Here is a 27,991-nt window from a genome sequence, read left to right as displayed (position 1 = left end):
AGAAATACTTGTTTTTCAGAAATATTTATTAAACTGTTAAAATGATTTACTGCCCAACCAAAAAAAAGAAAAAAAAACAACCCAAAAAAAGATCAGTGATCCTGCACTTCGCAGGCAGGATTGTTATGGCCCTTACCTGGCAACATCCTGGCCCCTTTGCTAAAAGCAGATTTTACTTGAATATTGAGAAACGATACATGACAGGTCTTCAACTCTTTACATGCTCTTCCCTACACGCCATCCCTTCTGATGGCACTTGGAGTGTATCAACTCAGCGTTTCTAGCAGGAGGATGAGGAGCAAAGTGGTTAACGCTTAACAGGTCAGGAGTAACTAATTAGATTTTTTAGGTAACGGGCTAGAGATGAGTGGGGGAAGGCTGTACTGCTTAGTGCCATTGTTAGAATTGGCTGCAGACAATGGTGCCCTGGGCTCTGGCGGGACGAGCTTTACGTGCGCTAGGCCAGGAGATGCCCTTTGTGATACACCAGCTCACTCTGTGTATTCCTGTTATCCCAGCTCATTGCTCTCGGCTGATTTCAAAAGCGATGTGCTTATTCAGGCCGTGCATCCGCTGCATTCTTGCTTTGTTTCTGATCACTACATCTCTTCTACATGTGCCGAACGACTGCAAACTATGCTAAGAAGAGACTCCACGGGCATCATTCACAATTTACTTCAACTGCCTGATACAACTGTAGTGTACTTTTTTTTTTTCCTAATGTGGAAATGAAATTGAGATCTTAGCAACTTAGTATCATTAAATGAAGACACACACACCCCCCCATTTAAGAATTGCTTTTCACACAAGGGGGAAGTGCTGCTGTTTTATGGATACAGCTTTCTGTAAGCATAAAACTTAAAAATATGTTACCAAAATGTAACCAGGTAAAAGCATATCTGCCTAATACTAGCATCAGACGCTACTGTCACTATTTCACATGCAGATGTCTTTCATATAAGGCCACATCCCCCCCTGCCCCGAAGTGCAGTGACACCAGGGAGGCACAGTGAACACTTTACCTAGAGGATGTGGAAGTCCGTGTTCAAAACAGCACAGTTACAGTTGGGAGCAGAGCAGCATTCAGCCCACCATTGCGAAAATAGTTCCCTGGCAGTTTCACTGTAGATGGGCTGAGAACCGTTTGCTGCCCATGCACATTAAAGAGTCCACAGTCTTGGATCACCCTGTATTAAAACCAACTGGCCTGTGCTAAACCCTCTGGCTCGCTCTCACCCTGGAGTCCTTCGAGGCTTCCTCCTACGTTCAGGACCTGGAGCAGCTGGAGCTTTACCCCAGCCTGAGCATTGGTTTCTGTTCCTAGTGCCACTCCTGAGAAGAGGCCCTTTGCAGAGCAGATGTCACGCTGGGGTAAGGTGCCAGCAGCAGCTGACAGCCCCCTGCACTGAGCTACCTGTGCAGAAGTCGCCTGTGGCCTTGTCGTAAGTAGATGCTCCTGACCAGCAGCACCGTTCTCCAGGGCAGACTCTCCAGCACACAGCCAAGTGCGCAGAACAGCCTCGGGACCTCCTGTGCACGGTGCTGCAGGTGCGCTCCCCTCTCCTGCCTGGTCTTGGTGCCGTCGTGGAGCATGTCGTGCAGATGCAGGGTGTGCGCCGGCACCGGGCTGTACACAGCTTTTACGCTGCAGGGGGCTTTAGTGTCACAGGTTTTGTAAGTACAACTGAGGCCTCACAAGCTCAATCGCAAAGCAGATCTAAATCCCCCTTCCGGGCAGCTCAGCAGTGCTGGGCTTTTCCTGGCAAGTTAAGCCCCTGTAACTGCAGGCCACGCAAACACCAACCAGGGGAGCAGCCTGCACACAGAGAATTCATCTGCTCTGCCCAAGTAGTGTTTAGACTAGTCAGAGAAAACCTCATCTCTAAGTCAGTTAAACTAGTGTATGTCAGCTAGTTGAGGACGTCTTCCACTCTGAAGTTAGGCAGTCCTATCTAGACAGAAAAGTGGAGTGTGACTCACTTAAAAACCCGTCTGTGGGAAAGAGACCCAATTCCTTTACAGCAGCTGTCTGCTACTCTAGGGGGAAGTCCCTGGTAAGAAGGAAAAAATTAATGTGTTAGAATTCCTCCCTGTAAGCAATTTGTTTTCCATTAATACTGCAGAACTCATGGCAAAATGCAAGGCACGCTCACCTTATACATGGGTTTCTTCATGCTTTAGGCACTATAAGCAGCAAGGGAAAGGTACGCTCACTATCCCTCTCAAGGCTACTCCAGTTTAGCAGTTTGTATCAGGTGGACTTCCAAGTGGTTACTCTGCAAAATGCAGACGCCAGCTGAACTTGACAGGACACACCAGTGCTAAGACCCGCCATGGAGAGCGGCCCGCTGTCGTATCCCTCTTGAAAAAATTCTTACAGAAATAAAAAGCAAACAACCGATAGTGTTAACAAACAGGGTAAAAGAGTCTTTGCCACTAGATATTGTACACTGCAAACTTCTAATAATGGCACAGGTCCTTTTTTTGGTTTAAAGAAGCTTGTGTTACTGTAGTTAATGCGTGAACAAGACCATGGACTTGTTATTCAGCACAAAACAAGTCATCTAGAAGCTTCGATGTCCCAGGGTATCAGCGACTGTTACTACAGAGCTTGGATTCTGTTTTCAGCAAACAGTCACCAAGTAAACAGAGAGGGATCCCTTTTGAAGAGTACATCTGAAACACAGCCACCGAGGTGTGCAAGGCAAATAAAAGTGATGAGCTGCCGGATTTGCTTACAGAAGCTTCTCGTTACAAGACTGTCGAGATCTACTGCGGTAAACTGAACACCTCAAGCTTTCAGTCACAGGTGCTGCAGGGCTTCTTGTCCTTGTTCGGTGTAGGAGTCATCTTTATTTGAATTTGACCATTCTCCAAAAGTATCCTGGAAGTGGACATTTTTCTGTGATGCCTGCATACGTTTCTTATCACGAGAGAAGAAACTAAACCTTCCGGGAAGGGAGGAGTAAGGGAGGAGAGGGAAAAGAAAGAAAACTGTTTACCATCTTGAAAATACTTCAAACACCCGACACGATACACAGCACAACAAAACACAGAGCAAAAAAATCTGTTTGCATCTGCAAAAATCAAGGCAGTGAAGCCTGATGGGAGTGCATGTCAAAATGTTATTAGAGATGAAGTCATTGCAATCTCAAGCAGTTTGGCTATGGAAGCTTCAAATAAGCTCTAAATGCTGTTGACTCTACAAGGTGCAGGTATCATTTTAGATGTACATCCCCCCTTCCCCAGCCCTGAGATAAAGAAGCGACACAATACAGGTTAGTTTCTTGGCATAGGTAAAGTGGTATCTTTGGCATTAAATCTGTATAATTTACCATAAAGCAGAAATAGAGAATGTTTTTAAGGGTGTCAGCAGGGAAATTCATCAGATAAGAAAATAAGCCGCCACATTTTTATCGAGTGTACAGATTTTGATATGTAGACTTGATTCCTGCAAAAATAAACGAATAAATGCACGTATGTGCACAAGAGTTTGCAGGACGAAGGCTCTAAACAAATGCACACAAGTGTGCACGTCATTTCCTGTCACACGCCTTGGGTGCTCTAAGATAATGACGTACATGAACCAACAGCCATTTAATACAACAACAAATTGCCAGCTGACAACAGAGCTAAAAAATTATAGTTGGAAAAATCCTTAGTATCATCTTATTTGTACAGCATGAAGTTATTTGATTAGGCAAGTTCCATGTTCGTCATGAGTTCAGGACAAGAGGTGTTAGTGCAGCCTTTAGGTCTGCTGAGAAATGCAAAAGTTGTGGTTCCAGCTACCAAAGGTTTGAATTGGCTGCATACCCTTATGGTTTTAATGGGGCACTTGAGGAGGTAAAAACTGATTTGCTTGCACAGTACCAAGCATAATGCAGTTCTGATCCAGGGCAGGAACGGGTAACTGCTTCTACAGTAAAAGACTACACAAATATAAACTCAATTTTGACAGGTGATGGAATATTTGTCAGGGCATAAGCCTGACCCTATGTCCACACCCCACCATCCTCGGCGCGTCCTCCACCCACGCTCCCTCCGGTCTCCCCCCAGTACCATGATCCCAACGGTCCAAGCCGCCTTGTGCAGACCAGGGAGTTCTGCCTTCGACATCTCTAGTCACATAGGAGGCTGTATTTGAGTGTCAGATGAGGTTTAAGGCAGCTTTCCTGAAAAAATATCCTATCATACGTGCAGGTAAGCGTGATGATAATTACTAAGAATATTAAGAATAATTATTTCTTGACTAGAAAGTGATTAAAAAAAGCTACTCAAGCGCAATGCCAGATAACTAACGTTGCTAGCAGGACCTGAACTTTTGCATTTCCTGGCTTCAAATGTGCAGCCTTAATAGTGAAAAAAGTCTTGCACTTAATTAGCCTCACACTTTTCTACCACCTTCATCACAGGAGCTCATGCATTCACACACATATGCTATGTCTTTTCAGGGCCAGATCCAATTCCAGCTCACAAAAGAAGTGCCTAGTCACTGAGGCTTTCTGCTGAGCATGTTTGGTCCTGCACGGTCAGGCTCGGTATCTTGAAGTCCACACAAAGGACTGCTGTATTTATGCAGTAAGTTTCAAATGTCAAAATTCAGTAATTTTTCACTTTGTAATGAAATTAAGTAAGAGAAAAATATGTTTGTAAAATGTCTACACGAAGCAGAAGGGTTAGGCTTTTTTAATTCCTTCTGAAACAATGAAAATTGTTATGCCTAGGACACTCTCATGGAGGACGTTTGGAGAAAGTCTGTCTGTGTGGAGAGGAAAGGAATTTAAATACTGTGTTGCTGCTGTAAATATAAAGATCACTAAAGCAGCAGTTCTAATGCAAAGAGGCTTTGCATTAGCCAGTATCAGTACATCTTCCAGGGACAGCCACGAAAAGGATGATAGAATCGATTATTGAGAGTGATACTCTATTCCAAAATACATAATTAGAGACAAAATATACAGTGCATAGATAGAAAGACACAGAAGCAACAGCCTATGATTAACCCTGGAAATTAATGTAGATATCAGCCATTACATTCTGTAAATCTAACTCACTGTTTTGTAACAAGTCATTAGAATGACGTGGGTTTCTGAAAAAGCATTGGTGTGAATTGTGAATAGACAGTCTTAGTAAGCAAAATTAACAGATGCTGGTTAAAATTGCATATTACAACAGTTTTCTAAGGAGTAATGATTGGTTTAGCATGGTAACATTGAGGCAAAAGGCGATAAAATGTCAATGCTTGAGGATGAGCATGGAGGACTACGATGAGTTGTGTGGACTGACTGGTCATTCTGATTGGCACTGTTCTTCTGTGATCCCACAGGCAGCCGATGAGAATGCAACCAGCAGTGCGTGTTAACACAGGGGCATGCAAAAGGAAACCACGGTACCAAACATTTAAAAAAAAAATTCCTACAAGGGACACAAGTCTTCTTATTGGCTGCAATGTGGGATCGTCTGGAATCAATCCAGCTGCTACCATGGGCATTATGGCTGTAAAGATCCTGGTCAGGAAAGTACAGACACAGAAGAGATAAGACTGGAGCAAGGGAAAGAAAAAGCATTCCATTAAAAAGAAAAGAGGCAAACATGATACACGGGGTTACTTTGAATTACCACACAGGACATGTTACAAGGAGAGGTGGATCTGCATCACCCAAGACAGTTCTCCTCAGTGAAAAACTTATTTAGAAAAAGCAGTCATTGAAACAGTTTAAATTGCTTTTGAATTTCTAAAAGATACCACTTTTCTGTTGTGAGGCAGCCTGCAATCTGGGTTGGATTTCATCAAGGTATTACCACCTGTAGCAATGCAGAGCAGAGTGCACATTTTTCTTCCCAAGAGACAAACAGGCACATACATAATGAAATGAAGGATGAAGGTGTATGTTAGGAAATACAAAACAGGACTCTGCTGTGACTACTGGATATTTGCACGGAAAACAGGGTTAGACAGGGCCAGCATTACAATTAACGATTTACAAATGTTACAGTTGATAGTTTCAAGTTAAAAACCAGTATCGCAGGTGAAATCTTGAAATAACCTCCTGTGCAAGCTACTTGGTTAAAGGGCCTGTGTATCTGTTCCAAAGGAACCTGCATTGCTTCACATGCAGAAAGATGCGAACTGCAGGCAGCTAAACGCTTATTTGAAACCTTGCAACTATTCTAGCAGCAACACTTTCTAGCTGGCTAGCAGCAAGACTGTTTCTTTGTAAGAGTTCAGCACTTTTACTACACATCATCATAAAATTCATGCAACTTAGAAGTTGAGAGAGCACTCTGGCTCGGTGCTCTATGCCCAGCCAGCCCCACACAAACCTGCCAACACACCTTCATCCATACCTGGAACACCCTCTGTTTTTCTAAGGGTTCTCCTCACAGGTTCTCCCTTGTGCCAAATAATTTTTTGAACTGTGGACTAATGTCAATTAAAGATTAAGTTGAAATCATGAGAGACATTTCACTTGTGACCAAATGCAGTTCTCCCCAACACAGTCACTCTAACTGATATTCTTAGATTCAAATTGAAAACAAACAAGCAAACATTGTTGTATCATTAGCAGTAGCTAGGACTTCTATTTTTATGCCTTGTGGCACGGTCTGTTAGCTGCAGAAATGAGACAGACACATCAGCTTTTGTAGACTGCAAGAATAGGAAGAAAACTTATGGCTATTTCAGGCATTACATCAGTGACAAACAAGCACGTATCCTTAAAGAGAAAACAAAAGGGCGTTTTCTGCTCAAAACAGAGGGAGCATTTTTAATCCTTGTACTTTTCCTCCTCAGTAAAGCCTCCTGGTTCCATTATTTCATCAAAACTCTGACATGTGATGTGGTAGAGAGAAATCTAGAAATCAATCAGTCTGAGATCAGAACTCAGAGTTTGCCCCAAACATGCGAACCCTGGGAGTGAAAAAATGTTGATTTCTGTAACTTCTGTTTTCCCTCCTTTATGGGGCTGCAGCACAGAATCACTTGAGCACATCTTAGATGGCACAGGCTACATATACATCTGTCTCATTCCCTGAGATACAGGGTGGTCAAGGGAAAAAGGGCACATACACAGGCGAGCATAAAACTTCTCTTGAGAGGACAGCAACAGCGTCTCCTACGTTTGTACTTCAGCTTTTTGTTTAGTCAGGAGGAAACGTCTGAAATGGAGGGAAAAGCAATCCTGCTTCCATTTGTAAAGGCACTCTGCACGCAGATATCAGCATTACAAGATTTCATTATGTCGTTAGGTGTGGAGAGTTTATGTGCCAGTGTGTGACCCAGGTAGCCCTATAGGGAGGTGCTGGCAGCATCCTGCCCGGGAGGGGGAGAAGGGAGCTCCGGAGACAGCTGGCAGCAGGCAGGGACTGCAGGAGGGGTGATATAACAGCGCAGAACAGATGCTACACTTGGGTTCTTTGTTTTTCCCAGCAGTGATATTTCCTGTCTTTTTAAAGCCCACCTACAAGTACAGTGTTGACGATACACACAGAGAAGAGTGGGGAAAGGAAATAAACCCACGCTAGACAAATCCTATCCAGACAGGCTGCAAGAATAAAACAATCCTTCAGATTATTTAAGTAAACTGTTTTGTCTTCTCTTATTTAATATGATTGCTAAATGAAGAGACAGCAGAAAGAAACCTGGGGAAAGAGCAGGACAGCTAAAGAAAGTAATTTCATCTCAGCAGCAGGTTCAATATCTGCTTCCATTGTCCAGCAGAAGAGGACTCTTGCCTCTTCTGAAAGGGACCAAAACAACCTGATTTTATGTTTTATTGTGTGTGGTTTTAGTTATATGAATTTAACACAGAATCTGAGAAACAGAAAGATTAGACAGGTGGTTGAAAATGTGCATTGGTTGAACGGTCTGATGCTCAAGAGGCTTTCACTAATAAATTAACGGAGAGGAATTGAGATAACTGGTTGAAAACACTTATGTGCCTCCTGCCATGTCTCCCTGCATTGCTCATGCATGTATACAGAAGGCAGAGTCAAAGTTAATACCTTGTCAGCATACGCTCTGTCTTACAACATCTGTTTACATTTTTACGCTGCCTTTCATACATCAGGCATGGAAACTTCAATCAACACAAACTGCGTAAGCTGCAACCAGCCACCCCCCCCAACAGGATAAGCTTTAAAAAGTACTAAAATAAATTTAAAAGAAAAGAGAAGCTTTACAGTGGCAATCTTGTGAGACAAAGTACTATTATTATCATCACAGTTGCAGAATGAAAACTTAAGTCCAAACTCAAAGTGTATTTTCTAGTGATGTAAGAGGAAGGGTTCTCTCGGCAAACAGCAGCACAGGCAGAAGCTGGAGTCTACTGAAAATAATCAAAAGCGCCCTCCTGACTTTATGGTGTTTTGGATCAGTCCAGATCTTCCAAATGGAAATTTCTCTCACAGGGCTGTTGCAATTATTAAACAAGGACTGAAGGTTATGGACATGGGGACAGGATGGAAGAGCTTTTTATGTTGAAACAAATGACTGTTTCAAAATAATTTATGCAGTTAAAAAAGTTAAGCTTCCAGTAGCACAAAAATCCAAAGACTTGTTAAAAGGTTACAAGATTTAATTTGGAATAAATAAATGTACAAAGAGGGAGTTTCAACAGGCAAATGGATTAGCTAACACTGTCATTTTATAACTAAGTGATATACTAGTAAATGCACACCTCTGACGGTAAGGTTAGGTTTCGGACAGCGACATTAAATACTTCACCTGAAGAAGGTGAGCTTCTTTATAGCCAAGAAAGCTGGCATCCTCTCCAGCAGTGAATTTGTTCAGCAAACAAAAGGTTTTTGTGCTGTACAGATAGTGCAAGTTGGGGTCTAAAGGCTTAGGTCAACAGGGAAATGGGCACAGCGAGGTCATGGGGAAACCTTGCTCTCCACACCCGGCTGCTACAGGTCTGCAGCTGGTTTTACTTGTGAACAACACTCTTTACACATCTTCTGAGCATGGCCTGGGGGCCAGTGGTTTCTGACACTCCCCCACCTTAGGATCTGTGCGTCAAGGAACTGGGACTTGCACTTGAAAAGGAACATCGTTCCTACAATCCGTGCACACTGAGATCTGGCACTGAGTTCAGTTTTGGGCACACAGGACAGGCTGAGCAGTGCTCTGAATAAGACCACAATTAGTAGCACCTCCCTTTGGAGTATGACTATGTGTCCCAGACAAGAAAATTCTCTAGGAAGATCAAGTGTCTGTGTTTAAGAGCTCACCAGCTCTCACCAGCCATAATAAAACATTGCAATACATGCTCTTTTGGTTAGCCTGAATAGCGTACGGAAGAAGGAAACATTAGAACTAGAGTGGGCTTCTTGTGGACACTAGTCTGGCCCATAAACACAAGCACATGGAATACTGTTGGGCTCCCTGCTGCTGTCTGCACGTAGGGAGCAAAAGCTACCACAGGAAATAATCCAAGACTGAAACTTGACCCAGAACTAGGCAAAAGTTTTGGCCAAAACCAATGTCTGTTTCGTGATACCTGTCAAGTGCTCCTTCGATGTCTCTCCCATGTACATTAAGGATGCGGTTATCTTAATTTTTAAATTTAAATTGTCCTACTCATAAGAAACATTTAATATTTGCAGGCTATATCCAGTATCCTTAGAAAATATGCTACTTACAGTCGTTTGATTCCAGATTCAGGCTGAGTTGAGGGTTTTGACTGAATTATGGGTGTAGGTTGAGGGGATCTAGTTTCTTCTTCTATTTCCTCACTTGAAAGAAAGAAAAGATAATTAATGTTCTCCTCCCAAGCCATGGAAGCACTTAAAGTTCTAAAATTCAGACTGAGGTAGTACTGTTGATGAAGAAATGCAAAAAGATTTGGTCCAAGCTCACTGAAATCAATGGGAGATTTTTCTGTCAACCAAGGAATGGCACCTAGAACTGGGCACCCTTTCAATATTCTCTTCCCATTGTGACAAGGAGAGGAATGCACTGAATAAAAGTTCTAGAATTTTCATTTAAGACCCACTCATCCTCATTTTTGAAGTTCAAAAGTATTAAATGTTTGCAATCTTTCTAAGATTCAGGGGGAACCTGGGAGTTAGAGAAGGACATAGTTTTTCCCGATTTTGAGGAACCAGATTGACACTAGAGCTGTACGCTTGCGATCTATACTTTAAGCCTTTGCAGAATTGTGAGCTTGTTGGACACTATTTAAGAGCACATTTATTGTTTCTAGATCTGCCCTATGGCTCCTCTGTGTATAGCATGCAACAGGAGAGGAGATCTAACCTACCTTTTGTAATATAAAAGCTCCTCTTGAAGTAAAAACACTTTAGACTTCAATTCATTCCTCTCATGAAGGACATCCCGGAGCTCCTGCAAGGTGAACCTTGGACGATTCGGATCTTTTAAGTCCATTGCCATCTTTTCTGACTCTGAGAGGCAGTCATCATTGTTTGGTTCTGTCTAGGAAGTGAAACATGGTCTTTAAATTCACCATGTGAGTGCCATGTCTGATGACTTTAAAGTATTTATCAGTCTAGTTCCCAACCTCTTCCTTTTTGCACTATTAAATCACCTTTTAAGAGAAACATGGCAATTTTAAGAGGAAAAAAAATGTAGAAGGAATTTGTTTTTCATGTTAAAGACTGTCAGCAAGAACAGCTCAGTGATCTGATCACTTTGGTTGTCCCTGTGCTCAGGTTGACTGTTGCCACACACAGGACTGGTGAGACCATGGCAAGCCTCTGAAAGATGGTCTGAGCTCTATTTTACCTCTCCTCACCTTGTGTTCAGAAGAGGAAGACCTAAGACTTGTGACCTACAATCAAAGCCCTGTGCTCACAGGAATCTTTCATAAGAGTTACATGTTTGGGAAAACAAACACCAATTGTTTCTAGCAGGCCTGAACACAAGGTCCAACCTGAGCCACCTTATAGGTGCTAAGTTTTCTTGTGGAGAAATTCCTGTGAAATCCAGACTGACAGAAAGTCCACTGAAAATATATAGTCCAATTTTTGATAAACAAGTCACTTTAAGGAATTCATAGTTTTAACAAATGGGGTAAATCAAACATCAGGCTTTTATATAAACACTGAAAAAAACTGCACAGCAAAGATCATGACAGTTCCCTCCAGCTCCTCCCACAAAGAGAAAGCTCCTTTGGATGTAAACATATCAAGCAGAGATTTAAGTTTATATCCCCTTAATGCCATTATTAAAAAAGCAGAATTGGTATTAGCACCAGGATCTAGCTACAAAGTAGAAGAAAACTGCAGATGAATGCTAGATGGGCCATTTATACGTATGTACCCTTGTCTCTTCTTTTCCTCTAAGAATTCACTGTGAGCTTGGAGGAATTTTATCTCCCACCCCCCAGTTTCTGTGGCTCCCAACAAGCCAGAACTTGCACTCCAGGCAAATGGTTGGATTCCCAGGTCTGTGGCGCAGCCTTGTGTCACCCAGGTAGACTCTTGCACTTGCACAGAACGATTTGGCCTTAACTGCTTGTGAAAATGTGGGCTGTATAAGCATAGCAGACAGAAGACCACTGCTGAGGTCCTCTACTGTTGTTCCACTCGGTGGCTGCACAAAGCTGAGGACCAGCTAATGAGAAATCACAAGTTTCTGGGAAGGGTACTCAGAATCGAGATGCTGAAAAGCAGCTACAAGCCTTTAGAGGTCTGCAGGATATCTAACAACACAAATAAATCAGGGCACACTGTTCCAGCAAAGTACCTTTGAAATGTAGCAAAGTACATTTGAAATGTGACGCTTTTTGCAAGGACTGACTAGAAACCAGCACATGAAATCAGAGATGCCAGCAGCCAGGTCAGCCACTCGCCCTCCCAGTAGGATGCAGGGATCAGACTCACAGAGCTCCTGTGTTGCAGATGCCTCGCTGGGATACAAGCTGGACATTTGAGGAGCTAAGTACTGAAATTCTAAAACAGAGTCCCATTTTTGTAAGCCTGATCCTACCCTCTTTTGAGCTCACGTTTTGTGAAACAGTTTTGCTATATGATTTCAGGTTAAACTTGCCTGGGCTAAGGTTGAGTTAATAACAATTTCTACAGCAGGGATTACAATCCTTGTCCTGCAAAGACGAAGAAGCAGAGCAGTGTTCACTTGTCCATTTGTTTGATTCACGCCATTCATCCAAAAGCATTTCTTTACATGGACTACAATAAATAGAGATTAATGCAACTTAACAAGAGGTTCAAAGGAAATTATCCAAATATTTTTCCTCTTCTCCACCTCTCTAGATTAGGGTCTGAGCTGATGCCTCTTCTTTTGGTTCTATATTTGCACCACACCTTTGCCCAAATAAGCTATTTTTGCTAGATTTTGCTCAAATCAGCAAAGACTGAGCAGCCCATAGCCAATGCAAATGTACTTGACTGAAGCCAACACGCAATGTCCATTCCAGAGCATGCAGCTATTCTAGCTTTCTGCTTGCCACTGCAATTCCTGTCTAACCATCATCCTGGCACAGAGAGCGGGGAACGGCTCTCATTAGAAGAAGCGCCATTGCCATGGAACTGATGAGTTAGAGAGAGGTAAAGAATGCATCCTTTCTCTCCAGAGACTGAGGACACTTTCACTCCTGCTGGCTCCAGGCCTAGGCTCCACAGCCCCATTTACAAAGCTGTGTGTCCTGGATGAATTAACAGCAATGAAATCATCCTTTTCTTTATTAATACAGTGCTTGCCCAATTCAGCAGTGACATGTTAACACAACACTGGCTGTCACGTTCCTGGGGGGACCAGGGCACCCCTTCAGTCTTTGCCACTGCTTCTTGACGTATATCCTGCCTACTACAAATGAACTGGATGTTTCACTCTTTGCTGCATCTATCAGGCATTTACAATGCTGCTTGGTACCGGAGCTCTTACCAACGCATCCTGCCAAACCGCTCCATAGGATAGTGCTCCTCTAAGTTCTTTCATATCACGATACCTATTATCCTGTTTTATCAGGATACCTACTATCTTATTTTCTACTCTTCTAAGAGCAGCATTAGGAAAGGGAAATAAAGCACATTTGCTTTAGTAGGACAGAATTAGTGTCATATGCACAAAGGAAAATAACAGGAACGATAAAGAGGACTAAGGGATGCAAGAGACCAGAGATGCATCAGTTTCTCAGGAAGCTCCCCTCAAGTTTGCATTCCTTCTGCTCTGATCTCAGCACCATTGCAATTTGCAGATTGCCACTTTGCCTGTTCCTGCAAGTACTTGAGTATGTAAGCAGTAACATTTGCTTTTCATGAACATTTGTGCTAGTAACACTTCACTGCACAAATTCGAATACGAAATGAAAGCAGAAATGAGGCCAAAGTTAGTTCCTCTAAAAGGTGCCTTCAAAAATTTATATGTTGATTTGTTAGTGGTAGACCAGCTCAGTCCTGACAGATCAAAAGTGCCATAAGCACTATGAGGACCAAGTGTGCAGAGTTCTGCATTGCTTCTGGGACTGCTTCTCACAATTTCTTTTCTACTATGGTTCGCATGCCGCCACCGTTATAGTGCGTTGTACCTTGGAGAACTATTAGGGCTTGCATATTTGTATACTCGGCCAAGCTTAAGCTACTGGTCAGATGTTTATCTTCTGGAAAACCCAGACTGTTTAAGGGATCAGTGTGTTTTCCTTTGGGGGAAAGGCTTGATGTGCACAAACAAAATGAAGCCAAACATACTAATACAACACTACCAAAACTTTATCTGCCTCTAATACAAACTAACAGCTGATACTCCAGAGATTTTGGCTTGCTTCATGATGTTTTTAACGGAACACCCTCTTTTGAAGCAATTATTTTTTCTGGTATCTGGTGAATTCTGCAGCCTAGCACACGGCCCAAAGGTTACACTTCCTAGGACATGTGATGGGTAGCCAAGTCAAAGGGGAGAGCTGTTCTCTAATGCAGACATACCAACGCTAGCCTGTGCTGCCACTCTTCCTCCCGTGTGACCAGTTCCCTCCTTTAGGAAGGAGGGGTCTGTTCCACTGGGTCATCATCCACCCTAACAGGGCCTTTCCTGTCACAGTGCAATAAGTGACATTGCTCTCTGTCACATCTAAACATAAGATACTGTCTTCGAGTACCAAAGAGTATCCAAAGAAGAGGTCCTTGGTATTAGGTCCAAAGCTTTTTAAAAGGCTGTTTAAAAAGTGATTTAAAGCGCTTCTTACCTTTATTTCCTCCCCGTTTTGGCTGTCCTCACCCTGCAGTTTTTCTCTCAGTTTCCCCAGCTCTGCTCGCAGGTTGCCCATCTCCTGCTCCTTGGTTTGCAGATATGCTTCTAACTCCACCTTCTGCTCAATCAGTGCCTTCCCCTGAGCCTCAACAACGGTGATCCGGTGCCGCAGGTCATGGTTAATTTTCATTAACCTGTTCTGTTGCTGCTGAAGCTGAAAAACATTGATGCAATGGGTCATCATTCATTCACCCATCAGCCATGATGGCCAAGTCCCAAACATCATGTTAAAGAAGTAGTGGGTTCCTGTTGAATTTAATCTGGAAAATTCTCCCCCCTCTTCGCTCCCAGATTAGTCTTTTAAAATCTCTGATTATCTACTACAGTTGCAGTCACCAAAAATTAATTGGCTTCTAAAGTAAAGAAACATTTTTCCCCTAGCACAGGGAATTCTCCAGCTAAAAGTAAATCCATCACTTCTGATATTACGTTTCAAAAAAGCAAAATTCAAGGACAGGGTGGCTTATGGGATTCTGAATCAAATCTTAACCCAGAGTAGAAGAGAGAAACAAAAGACAGAGGAATCCTTACTATTCAATTCATATTATAAGTACTTTGCTTTGAGCTCTTAGGCCCTCTCATAAGGCAGGATGTGACCTGCTGGGCATTGTATGGACAGCACCAATTAGAAAGGCCACAGCAGCTGCCAGAGGCACTTGGGTAGCAGAGAGATCATCTAGGTCTGGCCCTTACTAGCACCAGAGAAGTCCCATGGCCTAAGGAGATGAGGCAGCATGAGAATGGGAAACAAAATATGGGTAAGGAGGTCATTCCTCCTGACACAGAAAGAACCAAGACATCATGTGATTCCTAAAGTCACAGTGGAGTGCGTGATTCATCTGAGACTAAACCCGGATCTCTTGTGCTGTTGTCCCCATGGCCAGCCATCGTCTCAGTGACCTTCTGTTCACTGCTGGCAAAAGTAAGTGACCTTGGTGGGGCTCAGGCCCCTTCCTCCCACTCCCTTCCTGTGCAAAGAGGAAATCCACACTGAATCCCTGGTGTGGGGGAGTGTGTGTGGAGTCCCTGCAGCCAAACTCTGCAGAGATCATATGCAAAATATACAGTAGCCCGCTCACCTACAGCAGGGATCTCTGGGTGAGATGAGGCATGGGGGTGCTGAGGAAGTTTGCACTGCCAAAGCAGAGAGAGTCAAGAAGCCAAAGTTACCTGTCCTGTTCCCATGAAAAGGGAGAGGTATCAGGTCCTTAAGGGAACAAACAAAACAATCGGTCCTTCCCCCATCTTCCTCTCTTGTTACACTGGTTTACAGTCACCTTCCAAGTGTGCCTGGTCCTTCTGAACACAGCAGAGGGTGTGTGTCTGCCCTGAAGACTGCTTAATCATTTTGGACACTCCGCAGTTATGCCGGACACTTCAGTTACTGGACTAACAATCTGTCATTGCTGACAAATTCTACAATAACTTAAAACCTATGCCTATGAAAGTATGGGTGAGAAAGAAGAGAAGTATGAAGACTAAGAGCCACTTACAGCCTCTACATCCTCATTTTTAAGTCCGAGTTCCCGGTCCTTTGCTCTGATTTCATCCCTCTGTTTATCTACCACTTCCTTCAGTTTCTTCATGACTTGCCGCTCTCTCTCTGACATTCCTGGTTAAAAAAAGAACACAGAAAGCAAACTAAGGACAATCAGGAGCTGCTGGGACTGAGAGCAATAACAGTGAGAAATATTTAGGTAAAGACTCTGGAAGTTGCCTGCTGGTAAAATTACAGAGAAGTTGTTGGAAGATGCTTTGAAGGTTAATTCAAGGGTAACAGGGAACACAGATGACACAATCCACTCCATAAAGCCACTGCACAGAAACTCCTTAAAAAAGGAACTGACGGTCCTCAGAAACATTTACAACAGTGGAGTGACACTGCTACATCTTGCTGCCTCAGTAGTTTTACACCAGTGTTTGCAGTATGCCCCAGGGAGCTTGCTTATCTGTGTGATAATCTGTAGAATCAGCTGACCAAGACCCTGTGAAAACTGTAAAAAAGGTGGTCTGATTCCTCAGCAAGATCTAAACAACATATCAGTATTGTGGATTGCATCTAGATCCAAATCTGCTGAGGTGTACTGGACTAGAATGATTTTCTGTTGAAACCCTTTTTTGTGTTGTGTGAAAGGGAGATGAAGCAGGACCTTCAGAGGGTACCCCCATCCTGAATCTAGAACAGAAATTCAGTCTGAATTATGGTCAGATATCTTCTCCCCATGTTTTGCAACCCTTTCCCCATCCTATTGAGTGATAATTCATATTTAAAAGAACTGTACTTCAGAGAAAAATACTACATGGCATTTCACTTGTGAAAGATGTTTGGGACATTGCCAAGAATCCAACATTGATCCTGTTTGAAAATAAATAAAGGGTTAGATTAACTTGAAATCTGAACAACAAATCATTAGGAAATGTCATAAATCACAAAACAGGAAGCATTCTTCCATTATTTACCCTCACAGAGATAATCGAGAACTCCTGGCACTACAGCGGTGAGCTCTTCAGAGCAAACACAGACCAGACGGTTTAACTCAGTGAGATGATAAATCTACTACACTGACGCTTCCTGCTAACTGCACAGAGACACGCAGTTTGGTGGTCCTAAACTGTCACATAAAAATCACATTGCACAACATCCCATAGGATGGCTTGAAGATGAAAGGCCATGACCAGGGCAGTGTGGCTGCTCTGGCCGAAAGTCCAGTCCAAGCGGGAGCTGGAACCCAGGGACTACTGCTGTCTTGTTCTATTACCTTTGGAAAAGTAGTTACTTGGGTCCTCAGCTTCCTCCATCTACAAACTGTGAATGGTGATAATTCCCTCACCCCTCTGGGGTGGCTGTAAAACCACTTCCTTTCTAATATATTAATGCAGTTCCCACAGCCTACATCAGAAATAGGCTGCATACACTTCAAGTGTATCCAGTCAAATCTCTACTTTCTAACATCAGCTCAGACTTTCTGGTTATGTTCTTCTCTCATCAGAGAAATCCAAAGTTGCTTCCATAAGAGAATGCACGCTGCATGCCTTTAGGAACTCCAGCTTACATAGCATCTACAGTTTGAACTGATGGATAATACAGTAGAGCGAGACAAACCTGAGGGAGACAGAGAAAGGGATGTGCACTCCTGCAGCAGCTGTGGGTTCCCATGCAGGCATAAAAAGCATACTACTGCAAACAGAGGGAACGGCAACTCCCCCTCAGTGCTAAAGGACCTTAGAATCTCCCAGAGCTATAGTACAGCAGAGAACAGGTAACCAGTTTGTTGGGAAAAGGACTGGTGATCATGGCTGGCTGGGAATTTGGTTCAGAGGACATAGAATCATAGAATCACAGGGTTGGAAGGGCCCTCTGGAGATCATCTAGTCCAATCCCCTGCCAGAGCAGGGTCACCTTAGAGCAGGTTGCACAGGAAAATGTCCAGGTGGGTTTGGAATGTCTCCAGAGTTGGAGACTCCACCACCTCTCTGGGCAGCCTGTTCCAGTGCTCTGCCACCCTCAGGGTAAAGAAGTTCCTCCTCACGTTTAGGTGGAACTCCCTATGCTCAAGTTTGTGCCCATTACCTCTTATCCTGTTGCTGGGCACCACTGAAAAGAGCCTGACCCCATCCTCCTGACACCCGCGCTTTAAGTATTTATAAATGTTGATAAGGTCCCGCCTCAGCCGTCTGTTTTCCAGACTGAAGAGACCCAAATCCCTCAGCCTTTCTTCATAAGAGAGGTGTTCCAGTCCCCTAATCATCTTGGTAGCTCTCTGCTGCACCCTCTCCAGCAGTTCCCTGTCCTTCTTGAACCAGGAAGCCCAGAACTGGACACAACACTCCAGGTGCGGCCTCACCAAGGCAGAGTAGAGGGGGAGGATGACCTCCCTCGACCTGCTGGCCACACTCTTCTTGATGTACCCCAGGATGCCATTGGCCTTCTTGGCCACGAGGGCACATTGCTGGCTCATGGTCATCCTGTTGTCCACCAGGACTCCCAGGTCTCTTTCCACCAAGCTGCTCTCCAGCAGGTCAGTCCCCAACCTGTCCTGGTGCATGGGGTTATTCCTCCCCAGGTGCAACACCCTACACTTGCCCTTGTTGAATTTCATAAGGTTCCTCTCTGCCCAAATCTCCAATCTGTCTAGGTCTCTCTGTATGGTGGCACAGCCTTACAGCATATCAGCCACCCGTGTCATTGGCAAACTTGCTGAGGGTGCACTCTATCCCCTCATCCAGGTCATTGATGAATATATTGAAGAGGACTGGACCCAGTACTGACCCCTGGGGAACACCACTCGTCACTGACCTGTTCCTGTCAAATCCCAGAAAACAGCCGAGTGACATGGTGTTCACATTCTAGTATTACACTCTCAAATTTTTTAATTCAGTGCTAAGTCTACCTGCTCTATTTCTGGACCCTGGTCCTTATCATCTCTCTGCTCTAGGTTCTAGTTTTTTGCAGGATAATTTTAATTCTTCACTGTGATAACAGCTCACACCCACCAGGGAGGACAAGTAGACACTGAGGAGTACTGCTACTTAACCCCTGTAAACGACCCACACTCTCCTATCACAGCACTGGTACACTACTGTATCCACAAACCCCACTACAGTTTCCTGGATCCACCCTCTGCAGCCAGTCTCAGGGCTGGGGCCTAAAACATCAGCTGTATTTAAAAACAAAAACAAAAATCCAACTTTGCCTTGAAGTACAGAGGGACTGCAGTGAAACTTTAGACTGGTGGTTTCACCCCAGTAGGAACTAGGAATAGTGAGTGCAGCTATATTCATTAGTACTTTTGAGATGCTTTGAGATCTCTAGATAGCAGGTGCTATTTAAAGAATAAAGTACCATTTCAGTGCTGACTCCTTTTCCTCCCACTGTGCTCATTTTTCTCCCTAACATCTGGTGAGCATAAAAGACTTCGATTACGTGCACAGATCACTACATTATCCTTTTTATTTCAGGAGGAGGGGAAAAGAAAGGTGGGAAGTGTTTGTCAAACAGTCACATCATCTTCCATTTCCTCAGGCACTGGGGAAGAGGAGAGTGAAATCACTAAATGCCCTAAATGTAAAGTAATTATCTCTAAATGATTCGAAGTCTAATATCTGCAAGATCTTAAATGGCACACCCAGCCAGCTTCCCTAGGCACATCCTATGAGCAGCTTCCTGTGAGTTGCCGTGATCGTAGCATTGTTCTAGTGAGAGAAACGAAAGCAGCTGAAAAAAAAAAAGGAAAAGAAAAAGAAAAAAATAAAAACCACCCATCCTTTATGTTTAGGGACCTGTTTATTCTTGTATTTACACATCTATCACAACAGGCCAAAGTGCGAGTCACGGCCTGTGGCACTATACCACTACCTAAATATTCAGAATAGAAGTTTGCCTCCACTTTGGAAAGGGAACTGTAGGTTCCCCAGCAGCCTCGCACAAGAGGCTCACACAACTGTTGACATCCTGCTGCTTGTAGGTATTACCACAGCCAGTCTGAGACAGCAGCTACCCTCGCTGCAGTGAAACAGCAGCCTGCTTGTCCTGTTTGACACACACTGGGTCAGGTTTGCTTGTGGCATGCTACTAGGATATTCCAATCAGTCAGCACCATCAAGTAGTGCTCAGTTTGAGCTTGGGAGGAGTAGCATTAATGGATGTTGCAGACTTACCTTTAACCCCTCTTGTGTACTTTGTATTCTGCCACATGTCCTTCTGCCCTGCTCAGACTCTCAGCAGATGCCCTCTGTGCAGAACACTTCTGTTTAAATAGGGTCTTGCCCACCCAAATCACTGGCCTCTCTTGCCTGTGCTAAAAATAACTCCTTTAACTGTCTGGTGAGTAAGCAGCAAGCTGTTAATCCCGGGGGCCAGCCGCTAAGGGGAGACATGATCACAATACTAAATCATGCTGAGATATGAAGACTGGAGTCTGGTGAAAGCCCAGCTAACAAAGTATTCAGCTTGAAAACCTACCTCTATAGATTTTATGCGTATCAGATCAAATGATGGAGACCGAAAAAAAGCAGCATGACTGCTTTTTGACACTGTCCAAACAAGTAATCCGAGACTAATCTACCCCCATTCACTAATGACAAAATTTGCTAAAAGGAAAACAGTTGGGTTTGATATAATAGGTCCCAATAATAAGATGGGGTTGCTATAAATTAACATGGTTTGACTTAAACTGATGATTTTGGCCAAAGAACATCAGAGATCCCAGAATCTCATCTCTGGCATGGGTTTATGGGTTTTGTTTGTGTTATTATACTTGGGTAGACACAGTAAAAATAACATGAAAAGCATGCTTGGCATTTGCTTGGCTAGCTGGATGTGAAGTGTATGGCTATATTTAAATACAAGCACATGAGCTGCAGTGAGATAGATACTCACTGGAAGAAAAAAATAAAAAAAAAAAAAGAGAAAACAAAGGGGAAGCTGGTTCTTTATAACAAGATGTCATAGTCTTCATGGTCCATGACTCATCACTGTCATTCTGAAGTTTTGCATGGAGTTTGTAAGGCTGATGTTAAGCTACTTCTTTGCCATTAATTCACTCCTAAATGGAAAGTGTTGCATTTGTTTTAAGAAAAAGTGTTGATCCTGAGAGGTTTAATTATTTTTACTTTTTGAAGGTTTCATTATACTCCTCCTCAGGACAAGTGAGCCGTACTCAGCTTTTGGGAGAAAGCAAATGCAACTTCTGCAGTGTTGGACAGAGTTTCATCCACCTATAGCAAGCCTCCATTTAATCCAACCTCCAGTGTCTGGAAAAGGATATCCCTTTGTTCCTAATGCTATATTGGAGAGATGCAATGGCTCAGCTGTGTGGTCTGGTTTTCAGATTGGACAGTGACTTTGCACACTACACACAGGATGCGTTTTGAGGGAGCGATGGTTTTACTGAAAATCAGAACCTTGAATCAGAACCTGTGAAAGTGGAGCTGTGGCCTGAAGGAGTGGACCAGAGTCCTGTCCATGTACAAATAGTTCAGAAAGCCACCACTTCCAGACTGACTCACCATCACAGGCAGGTTTTGCCACTGGAGTGACGCTGTTACCATTCTCAGCTGTCTGCCCCATCTCTAAGCTCAAGGCTGCCTCATTCCCAAAGCTGCAGTCATTTTTTTTTCAACTCTTTACCTTAAACCCCAGGAAATCATAACAATGGACTCAGTATCCAGCAGCCTTAAATTATGTACTATGAACTGTGGAGCAAACAGGCATCTGTTCATCTGCCCCTGCTCTTGAGAAAGAGCTATTTGCTGAGCTGTGGGTGAAAGCTGAGGACGGCAATTGTTTCAGTTGCCACACTGAAATCTACCTGTACTTGCAAGTCAGAACCTTATGTCTTGAATTTCATTCTACTTCAAGAAGTTGCCCACAAATTGGTTGTCTCAACTCTTTAGGATTCACCCACTCCCTGAATTATAAGTAATAAGTCTATGGATTTATATACATTAAGTCTATGGGACCTGATGAGATGCATCGCAGAGTCCTGAGGGAATTGGCTGTTGTAGTTGCCAAGCTACTCTCCACGATAATTGAAAAGTCACGGCACTCAGATGAAGTCCCCAGTGGCTGGAAAAAGTGAAATACTGCACCCATTTTTAAAGAAGGTAGAAAGGAGGACGCTGGGAACTACTGACCTGTCAGCCCCAACTCTGTGCCTGGAAGATCATGGAACAGATCCTCCTAGAAGCTATGGTAAAGCATGTGGAGGACAGGGAAGTGATTCAAGACAGCTTCACCAAAGGCAAGTCCTGCGTGACCAACCTAGTGGCCCTCTATGGTGGAGTGACTACATCAGTAGAAAATGGATATCGTCTATCTGGACTTCTGTAAGGCCTTTGACATGATCCCCCACAACATCCTTCTCTCTAAATTGCAGAGGTATAGCTGAGTGGTGAGGTCGACTCGCCTGAAGGATTGCATGCCACCCAGAGGGACCTGGACAAGCTGGAGGAGTGGGCCCGTGTGAACCTCATGAGGTTCAACAAGGCCAAGTGCAGGGTCCTGCACAGGGGTCAGGGCAACCCCTGGTCCCAATACAGGCTGGGGGACGAAGGGATTGAGAGCAGCCCTGTTGAGAAGGACTTAGGTGTACTCGTGGATGAGAAGTTGGACATGGGGACATCAGCACAGGTAAGACATGGACCTGTTCGAGCAGGTCCAGAGGAGTGAGAGGGCTGGAACACCTCTCCTATGAGGACAGGCTGAGAGAGTTGGGGTTATTAAGCCTGGAGAAGAGAAGGGTCCAGGGAGACCTTATTGTGATCTTTCAGTACTTAAAGGGGACTTATAAGAAAGATGGGGACAAACTTTTTAGCAGGGCCTGTTGTGAAAGGACAAGGGGCATGGTTTTAAACGAAGAGAGGGGAGATTTAGACTAGAGATAAGGAAGAAATTTTTTTACCATGAGGGTGGTGAAACACTGAACAGGTTGCCTAGAGAGGTGGTAGGTGCCCCATCCCTGGAGACATTCAAGGTCAGGTTGGACAGGGCTGTGAGCAACCTGATCTAGTTGAAGATGTTCCTGCTCTTTGCAGGGGGGTTGGACAAGATGACTTTTAAAGGTCTCTTACAACCCAAACAATTCTATGATTATAAGTTTCTTCACTTATTATAAATTGGCTATAAGTCCTAAACGAGTGAGGGAACCCTAAAGGCAGATAAACCAAGTAAAATCAGTGTCTCCTACTCTAGGAGAATATCACGATACTCTCTTAGAATATCCCCATATGGTAGGCTGATATAATTCAGACAAAGAAATCTTGATTTGCTGCTTTACAAATAGTTATCCTGAATCTGAATAGTTCAACAGTTGCACCTATTTTTGTGCATAATGGTGTGAAATAAACATTGCTGAATGGATTATTCCATTTGTATTACAAAACATAAAGCAGGCTTAAAAATGTTTTGGTTTTTTTTTTTTTTCCACAAAGCGAAAACTAAAAGAAAAGAAGTGATAGACCAAAAAATGAAGCTAGCCTTTACTTTCAGAGATGCTTCTCAGACAAACAAAAACTTGTTCAGGCTTTTCTTTCACTCCTACCCCCACCTCTTATCATGTCTTTAGTATCACCATGTATTCAGAGATTTTCTATTCAGTTCAGAAAAATAAAACCACCAAACCCCCAAGCCCAGACCTACATTAGTCTATAGGGAAAAAGCCAGAATATCCAGTCAAAATATTTTGATAAAGTATTGCTTTTTATAACCAAAGCAAGTACTGAATTTGAAGTATCAAACTTGCCTTCATGCTTCTGAAATTCCTCTTCTGTGAAATTAATGTCTTTGTGAGACAAGTTTGTCATCAGTTGTTTATTCTCCTCCTGCAGCTGTGCAATTTGGGTAAGAAGGTCCTGTGCTTCCCCTCTCCAGACATCCTCCACCAGTTCTAATTCCTAAAGGGTAGACCGGGACAACACATTTGTATTTTTAAACATGTTAAGAGTCTTTGACTGGACTATTTACAGATCAAGCTACTAACAATCCTACTATGATTTTTACAGAAAACAATCAAACAAGACTACTTTGAATTTCTTAGAAGACATGTACTTTTCTAATGCCAGCATCAAGGAACCAAGTATCAAAGTTTCCTTAGGCTATATGCTGAATGTAAATACAGGAGGAGAAAATTGCTAATGCAAATATTTTTGACATACAAGTTACCCAAAGGATGGCTCCTCATGCCCTGTTTTGCTGTGAGGACCAGATTAAGGAGACTGTTGTGTTAGGCAAGATAACGAAACACGAGCAAGAATCACCTCCTGCATCCCAGGAAGCAGCTGCAAAGGCTGTTATAAATGCCCGAGAAACATCACACAGCGTGGGCCAGGGGAGTCAGTGTTAGGCATGCTCATTTTGAAAGAGTAGCATCTCTAGTCTAAATTTCTGTTATGAAACACAAGTGTAAAACAATGAGCCCACAATACTGTGCAGCAAACCCAGAGCTCCTAGTCCACATGGTAAACACAAGACAGAACTGTGCTGCTTCTTATGTAAATTGTTCTATATGGAATGTCTTGAGTGGCATCTATGTTAGCAGCAGTGAGACCAGTCAAAACAACTCCCATTTGTCAGGGCACTGTGTGTCAAGAGCAGCTGTCACCAATCCCCATAAAGGTCAAATTAGGACAAAAAGTATAAGGTCCTCAAGGAAAAACAGTTGTATTTAGAGCTTTACTTGCTCCAAAAGCTTTTGCCATAAATCATATTTCTGCAGCGGGGGGCATTCTCTGCTCCATTTTCACGTATGTGCTTAAAACAAAAAAAAGCTGCATGCAAATCACTGGAGCCAGGCTGAGTCATTGCTGACTTTTACATTCATCCAGCATGCCCCTTTCCTACCTAACAACAAAACACATTCAGACAACAACCCCGCCAAGCACAGCTCTAGGCTAAAATAAGCTCTGCTGAGAGATTAAAGGATAGCTTTCTGCTTTGAATGTATGCTCTGATAATGGGAAATCATGCTCCTATTGACTTTCGTGTCCAAATGCCATTTTATTCCAGCATTTATTACTGCACTGCTGTCATTTTATAACGCTTCCCAAAAGGTTTGCGGAAAACACTACATGACAAATAGATTATAAGTAACATGTAGGCATTGTAACCCATGCAGACTTGGTTATTAAGAAGCAAAGAAGATTCCATGAATCACCTCTCTTTTACTTGAAACTCTATCTTAAGAGAAAAGCAAATCTGTAATGAAACTTTATATTGCCAAATACCTAGACTATTTACAGTAATGCTGTATATTACAACTCCGTAGCTAAAATAACATGCTGACCTAGTTCAGATAATAAAACAGCACGTTCATCAATTATAAGCATACTGATGGAAACAAAACAGTACACACGCAAAAGCCCAAACTATCTAAATCTCTATCGTTTATGTGTGTCTGCTCTGTAAACACACAACTATATTAAGATTTGCCTAGGCAAACTTTCTTATTTATGGCTATTGAAAAGACCAATGAATTGGAGCAGAAATTAACTTCTGAACCCTCACTCACTAGCAGAATCATCAGACAGAGAAGGCAGATCTACGGGCCAGCAGGTGCCAGCCAGCTCAGTAAACTCGAGGCAGTGCTAAGCCAGGTTTATAGGCAAAACAGATTCACATCTAAAGATTTTAAGTACTATAATCTCATAACCTGATCCTTGCAAGGACCACTAAAAGCTTGTCTGGATTGTTTTTTGGAGGCTTTTGGGTCACAACTGTTTCTCAGTCTCTGGCTTTTTCTGCTTACCAGTACCTGCCCTGTGAAAGAGTTAAGTCTTCAAACCCTCACACTGGAACACAGATGGATGTGACACCACTGTTCTATAGGGACTTAGTGCACTGGGAATCAACTCGATTAAAAAAGTATGTATGTATCATGCATTTTATTTTCCCTGTTAAAATATATTTCCACCAAAGTTTTGCCTGGATTGTCCAAACACTCCATGAACCATGTCGTGACTATTAGAGAAGCTGGAAGAGTAGAGATGGTTAGCTGGTGGGAGATCACTTGACACCTGGCATACAGTGTATGCAGTTGACATGTTTAGGAAACTTTTAAACACATACATGAACTTCAGAAGCATCTGCACAGAACATGAACTTGTACAATGATACTGGGTGTTGCTACTAGGCCCAGTTCGGTATCCACTTCACCACGCAGCATTCTGTAAATATCTGAGATAAAGCATTACTGCTGACTGGCAATACAGCAGTCTCTGTGCAATCAATGGGGAGCTCTTCCCTGAGGTGACATGCCCTCAAAAAAAACCTTCTGGCAGCTAGGGCTCAGGAAGAGCTAATTTGACTCCAGAGGGCCCAGACACAGTATGGGACCAGCACAACAGACCACCCATTTACCTCAAAGTTAGATCTATTAGAAGGGCAAAGGTAGAGGTTTGGTACATGTACTTGTATGTATTCTCTAGACCGTCTTACTTCATACTCTGGAGACTTACTAGGGCTCTGTACATTAAAGATCTTCTACCGCCCTTTTCAGAGACACTGCCCCGAGACTTCCTCTGCAAAATGTTGCAGGAATTATCCTGGATTTTTCATATGCTAAGTGGAAGTCCCCTAGCAGACTCTTTTTAAAACATAAAACTTTAATTTAAATAAATTAAAGCCAACTCTTGAAGTTTGAGGTCTCTCTTCCAGAAATTCCCTGTCTCCATTCTGAATCTGTGTGTGTGAGCAGGAATGGCATGAGGCATTGATGATTCGAGCAGTGATGATTTAGCACAGTAATCGACTAGAAGAACCATTTCTTTAAATCCATTATCTGGATGGTTTAAATCTGCCACTTCCACTGCAGTAAGTGGAGCCGCTCGCGCTGTCCTGACACATGAGGGTAACGGGATATGGGAAATGATCTCTACCTCGGGCTTTCATGGGAGTGGAGTCAGGGAACACTATGATCACCCCAGATCAAGCCAAGGGACAACGTCTTACCATCAGAAGATGGAGCAGGAATCTGAGAGAGTGCTCTTCCCTACTCTTCAGCTCTAAGACTGCCCTGAAATCCCTTGGTCCTCCATCTCTCTCCTATGACTTGTCTACCTGATGAGCATGCCAGGGAGACTAGACTGCTAAACCATTCGCAGCTCTGGAGAGAAAAGCATGTTATTGCCAGTGACCTTTCCTGGCCTAGCAGGAAGCAGCACTATCCTCTCCTCAGGAGAGGGGATGGAGCACGAGTCCTAATCAGGGAGACACGAGGGAAAGGAAACGCAGTCACTGGGGAAGGGGTGGAGAAAGGGAAGGAGGAAGGAAACTTCCAGGAGGGAAGGAAAAAAAAGAACCACAACAACACACCCAAACCTTCAGCGACGCCAAGGCAGCATCCACGCAGATCCCGTGATCCTTCCCCGGCGGTACCCACCAGCGTGCCCGCCCGCTCCCCACCCGCCCTGCATCCCGGACCCCCGCTTTGTTTTCCCCAGCGGCTGCGGGGGATGGACGGCGGCGGGGGGGCCGGTGCCCGGCTCTCCCCCCGGCCGGCTGCGACAGCCCCTGCCCCTCCGCGCGTCCCCCCAGCCCCTTCTGCCCGCACCTTCTGGTGCTTCCGCTCCTTCTCGATGCGGTCCATCCTCTCCAGGCGCAGGCGGTCGAGCTCCAGGCGCAGCTCCTCCATCTCGGGGTTTATGTGGTTGCGGCTCACCAGCACCTCCAGGATCTCCAGCACCCGCACCACCTTGGGCATGAGGCGGGCGATGGCCTCACAGCCGTGCTGATCGATCACCCGCTCAAACTCCTGCCCCACGGCCGAGGCGATATCGTAAACGTCCATCACCGTCAGCTCCGCCGCGTTCTTCTCCAGGGCGGGCGGCGCCCCGCCACCGCCGTCCATGGCTCGCCCGGCCCCGCGGCGCCCTCATAGGCGGCGGCGGGGCGCTCTCCGCACGGGGCGCCCCTTCCTCTCCCGGTAGCCCACCCTTCCCCGATAGCCCACCCTCTCCTCACCCGGCGCTCCCTCAAGACGAGCCGCGGCCCCGCGCAGCTCCTGCCGACTCGGGCTGGCTCGGCGAGGCGGGGGGGTGTTTAAACTTGGCCGGGCGGCGGGAGGGGAGGGGAGCGGCGGCGGCGGGAGGGCGGGCGGCGGGCGGGCCGGGGGAGGCTCCGCGCATGCCCCGCCGGGCTGCGGGCGGTGCGGCTCGGCCCCGGCCCCGCCGGTTTCCCGGTGACAGCGGGGGTGGCAGTCGGGGCTCTGCCGGGCTCTCCGTGTGCGCTCCCCGCGCTGCGGCTCTTCGCTCGCTGCTTGCGCCAAG

General features: G+C 44.4%; 1 protein-coding gene across 6 annotated transcripts; it reads right to left on the bottom strand.

The window, feature by feature from the left end:
- Nucleotides 1-5: 5 nt before the first annotated feature.
- RILPL1 (Rab interacting lysosomal protein like 1) lies at nucleotides 6-27,786 on the bottom strand. 6 transcript variants are annotated; one of them, XR_012589826.1, is made up of 9 exons: nucleotides 27,277-27,786; nucleotides 23,473-23,623; nucleotides 15,724-15,842; nucleotides 14,166-14,384; nucleotides 10,266-10,438; nucleotides 9,646-9,738; nucleotides 6,352-6,427; nucleotides 5,423-5,510; nucleotides 6-2,948 (listed from the first exon to the last, which is right to left on the bottom strand). XR_012589826.1 is itself a non-coding variant. In XM_074606995.1 (8 exons), the coding sequence occupies exons 1-7, from the start codon at nucleotides 27,571-27,573 to the stop codon at nucleotides 6,385-6,387; spliced, it is 1,095 nt and encodes a 364-aa protein (XP_074463096.1). In that variant the 5' UTR covers nucleotides 27,574-27,786; the 3' UTR covers nucleotides 6-2,948; nucleotides 6,340-6,384. The 6 variants fall into 6 exon arrangements, 5 of the variants coding, with proteins under 5 accessions (XP_074463096.1, XP_074463095.1, XP_074463094.1 ...); XM_074606995.1 differs by lacking the exon at nucleotides 5,423-5,510 and having other exon boundaries at nucleotides 6,340-6,427; XM_074606994.1 differs by lacking the exon at nucleotides 5,423-5,510.
- Between the last annotated feature and the right edge of the window lie 205 nt (nucleotides 27,787-27,991).

The sequence above is a fragment of the Larus michahellis genome, chromosome 13, assembly GCF_964199755.1.
Source record: "Larus michahellis chromosome 13, bLarMic1.1, whole genome shotgun sequence".
Classification (NCBI taxonomy): domain Eukaryota; kingdom Metazoa; phylum Chordata; class Aves; order Charadriiformes; family Laridae; genus Larus; species Larus michahellis.
This window is presented reverse-complemented; position numbering and strand designations above follow the sequence as displayed.

What these genes read in the sequence shown, in the direction of transcription:
- RILPL1 (XM_074606996.1), bottom strand. Translation starts at nt 27,573, where the DNA reads ATGGACGGCGGTGGCGGGGCGCCGCCCGCCCTGGAGAAGAACGCGGCG. An exon ending in AAAACGGGGAGGAAATAAAG is followed by an intron (nt 10,439 to 14,165) that starts GTAAGAAGCGCT and finishes TTCACTTCCTAG; the next exon opens with ACAGAACCAAACAATGATGA. An exon ending in GAATCTGGAATCAAACGACT is followed by an intron (nt 5,511 to 9,645) that starts GTAAGTAGCATA and finishes TTTCCTGACCAG; the next exon opens with GATCTTTACAGCCATAATGC.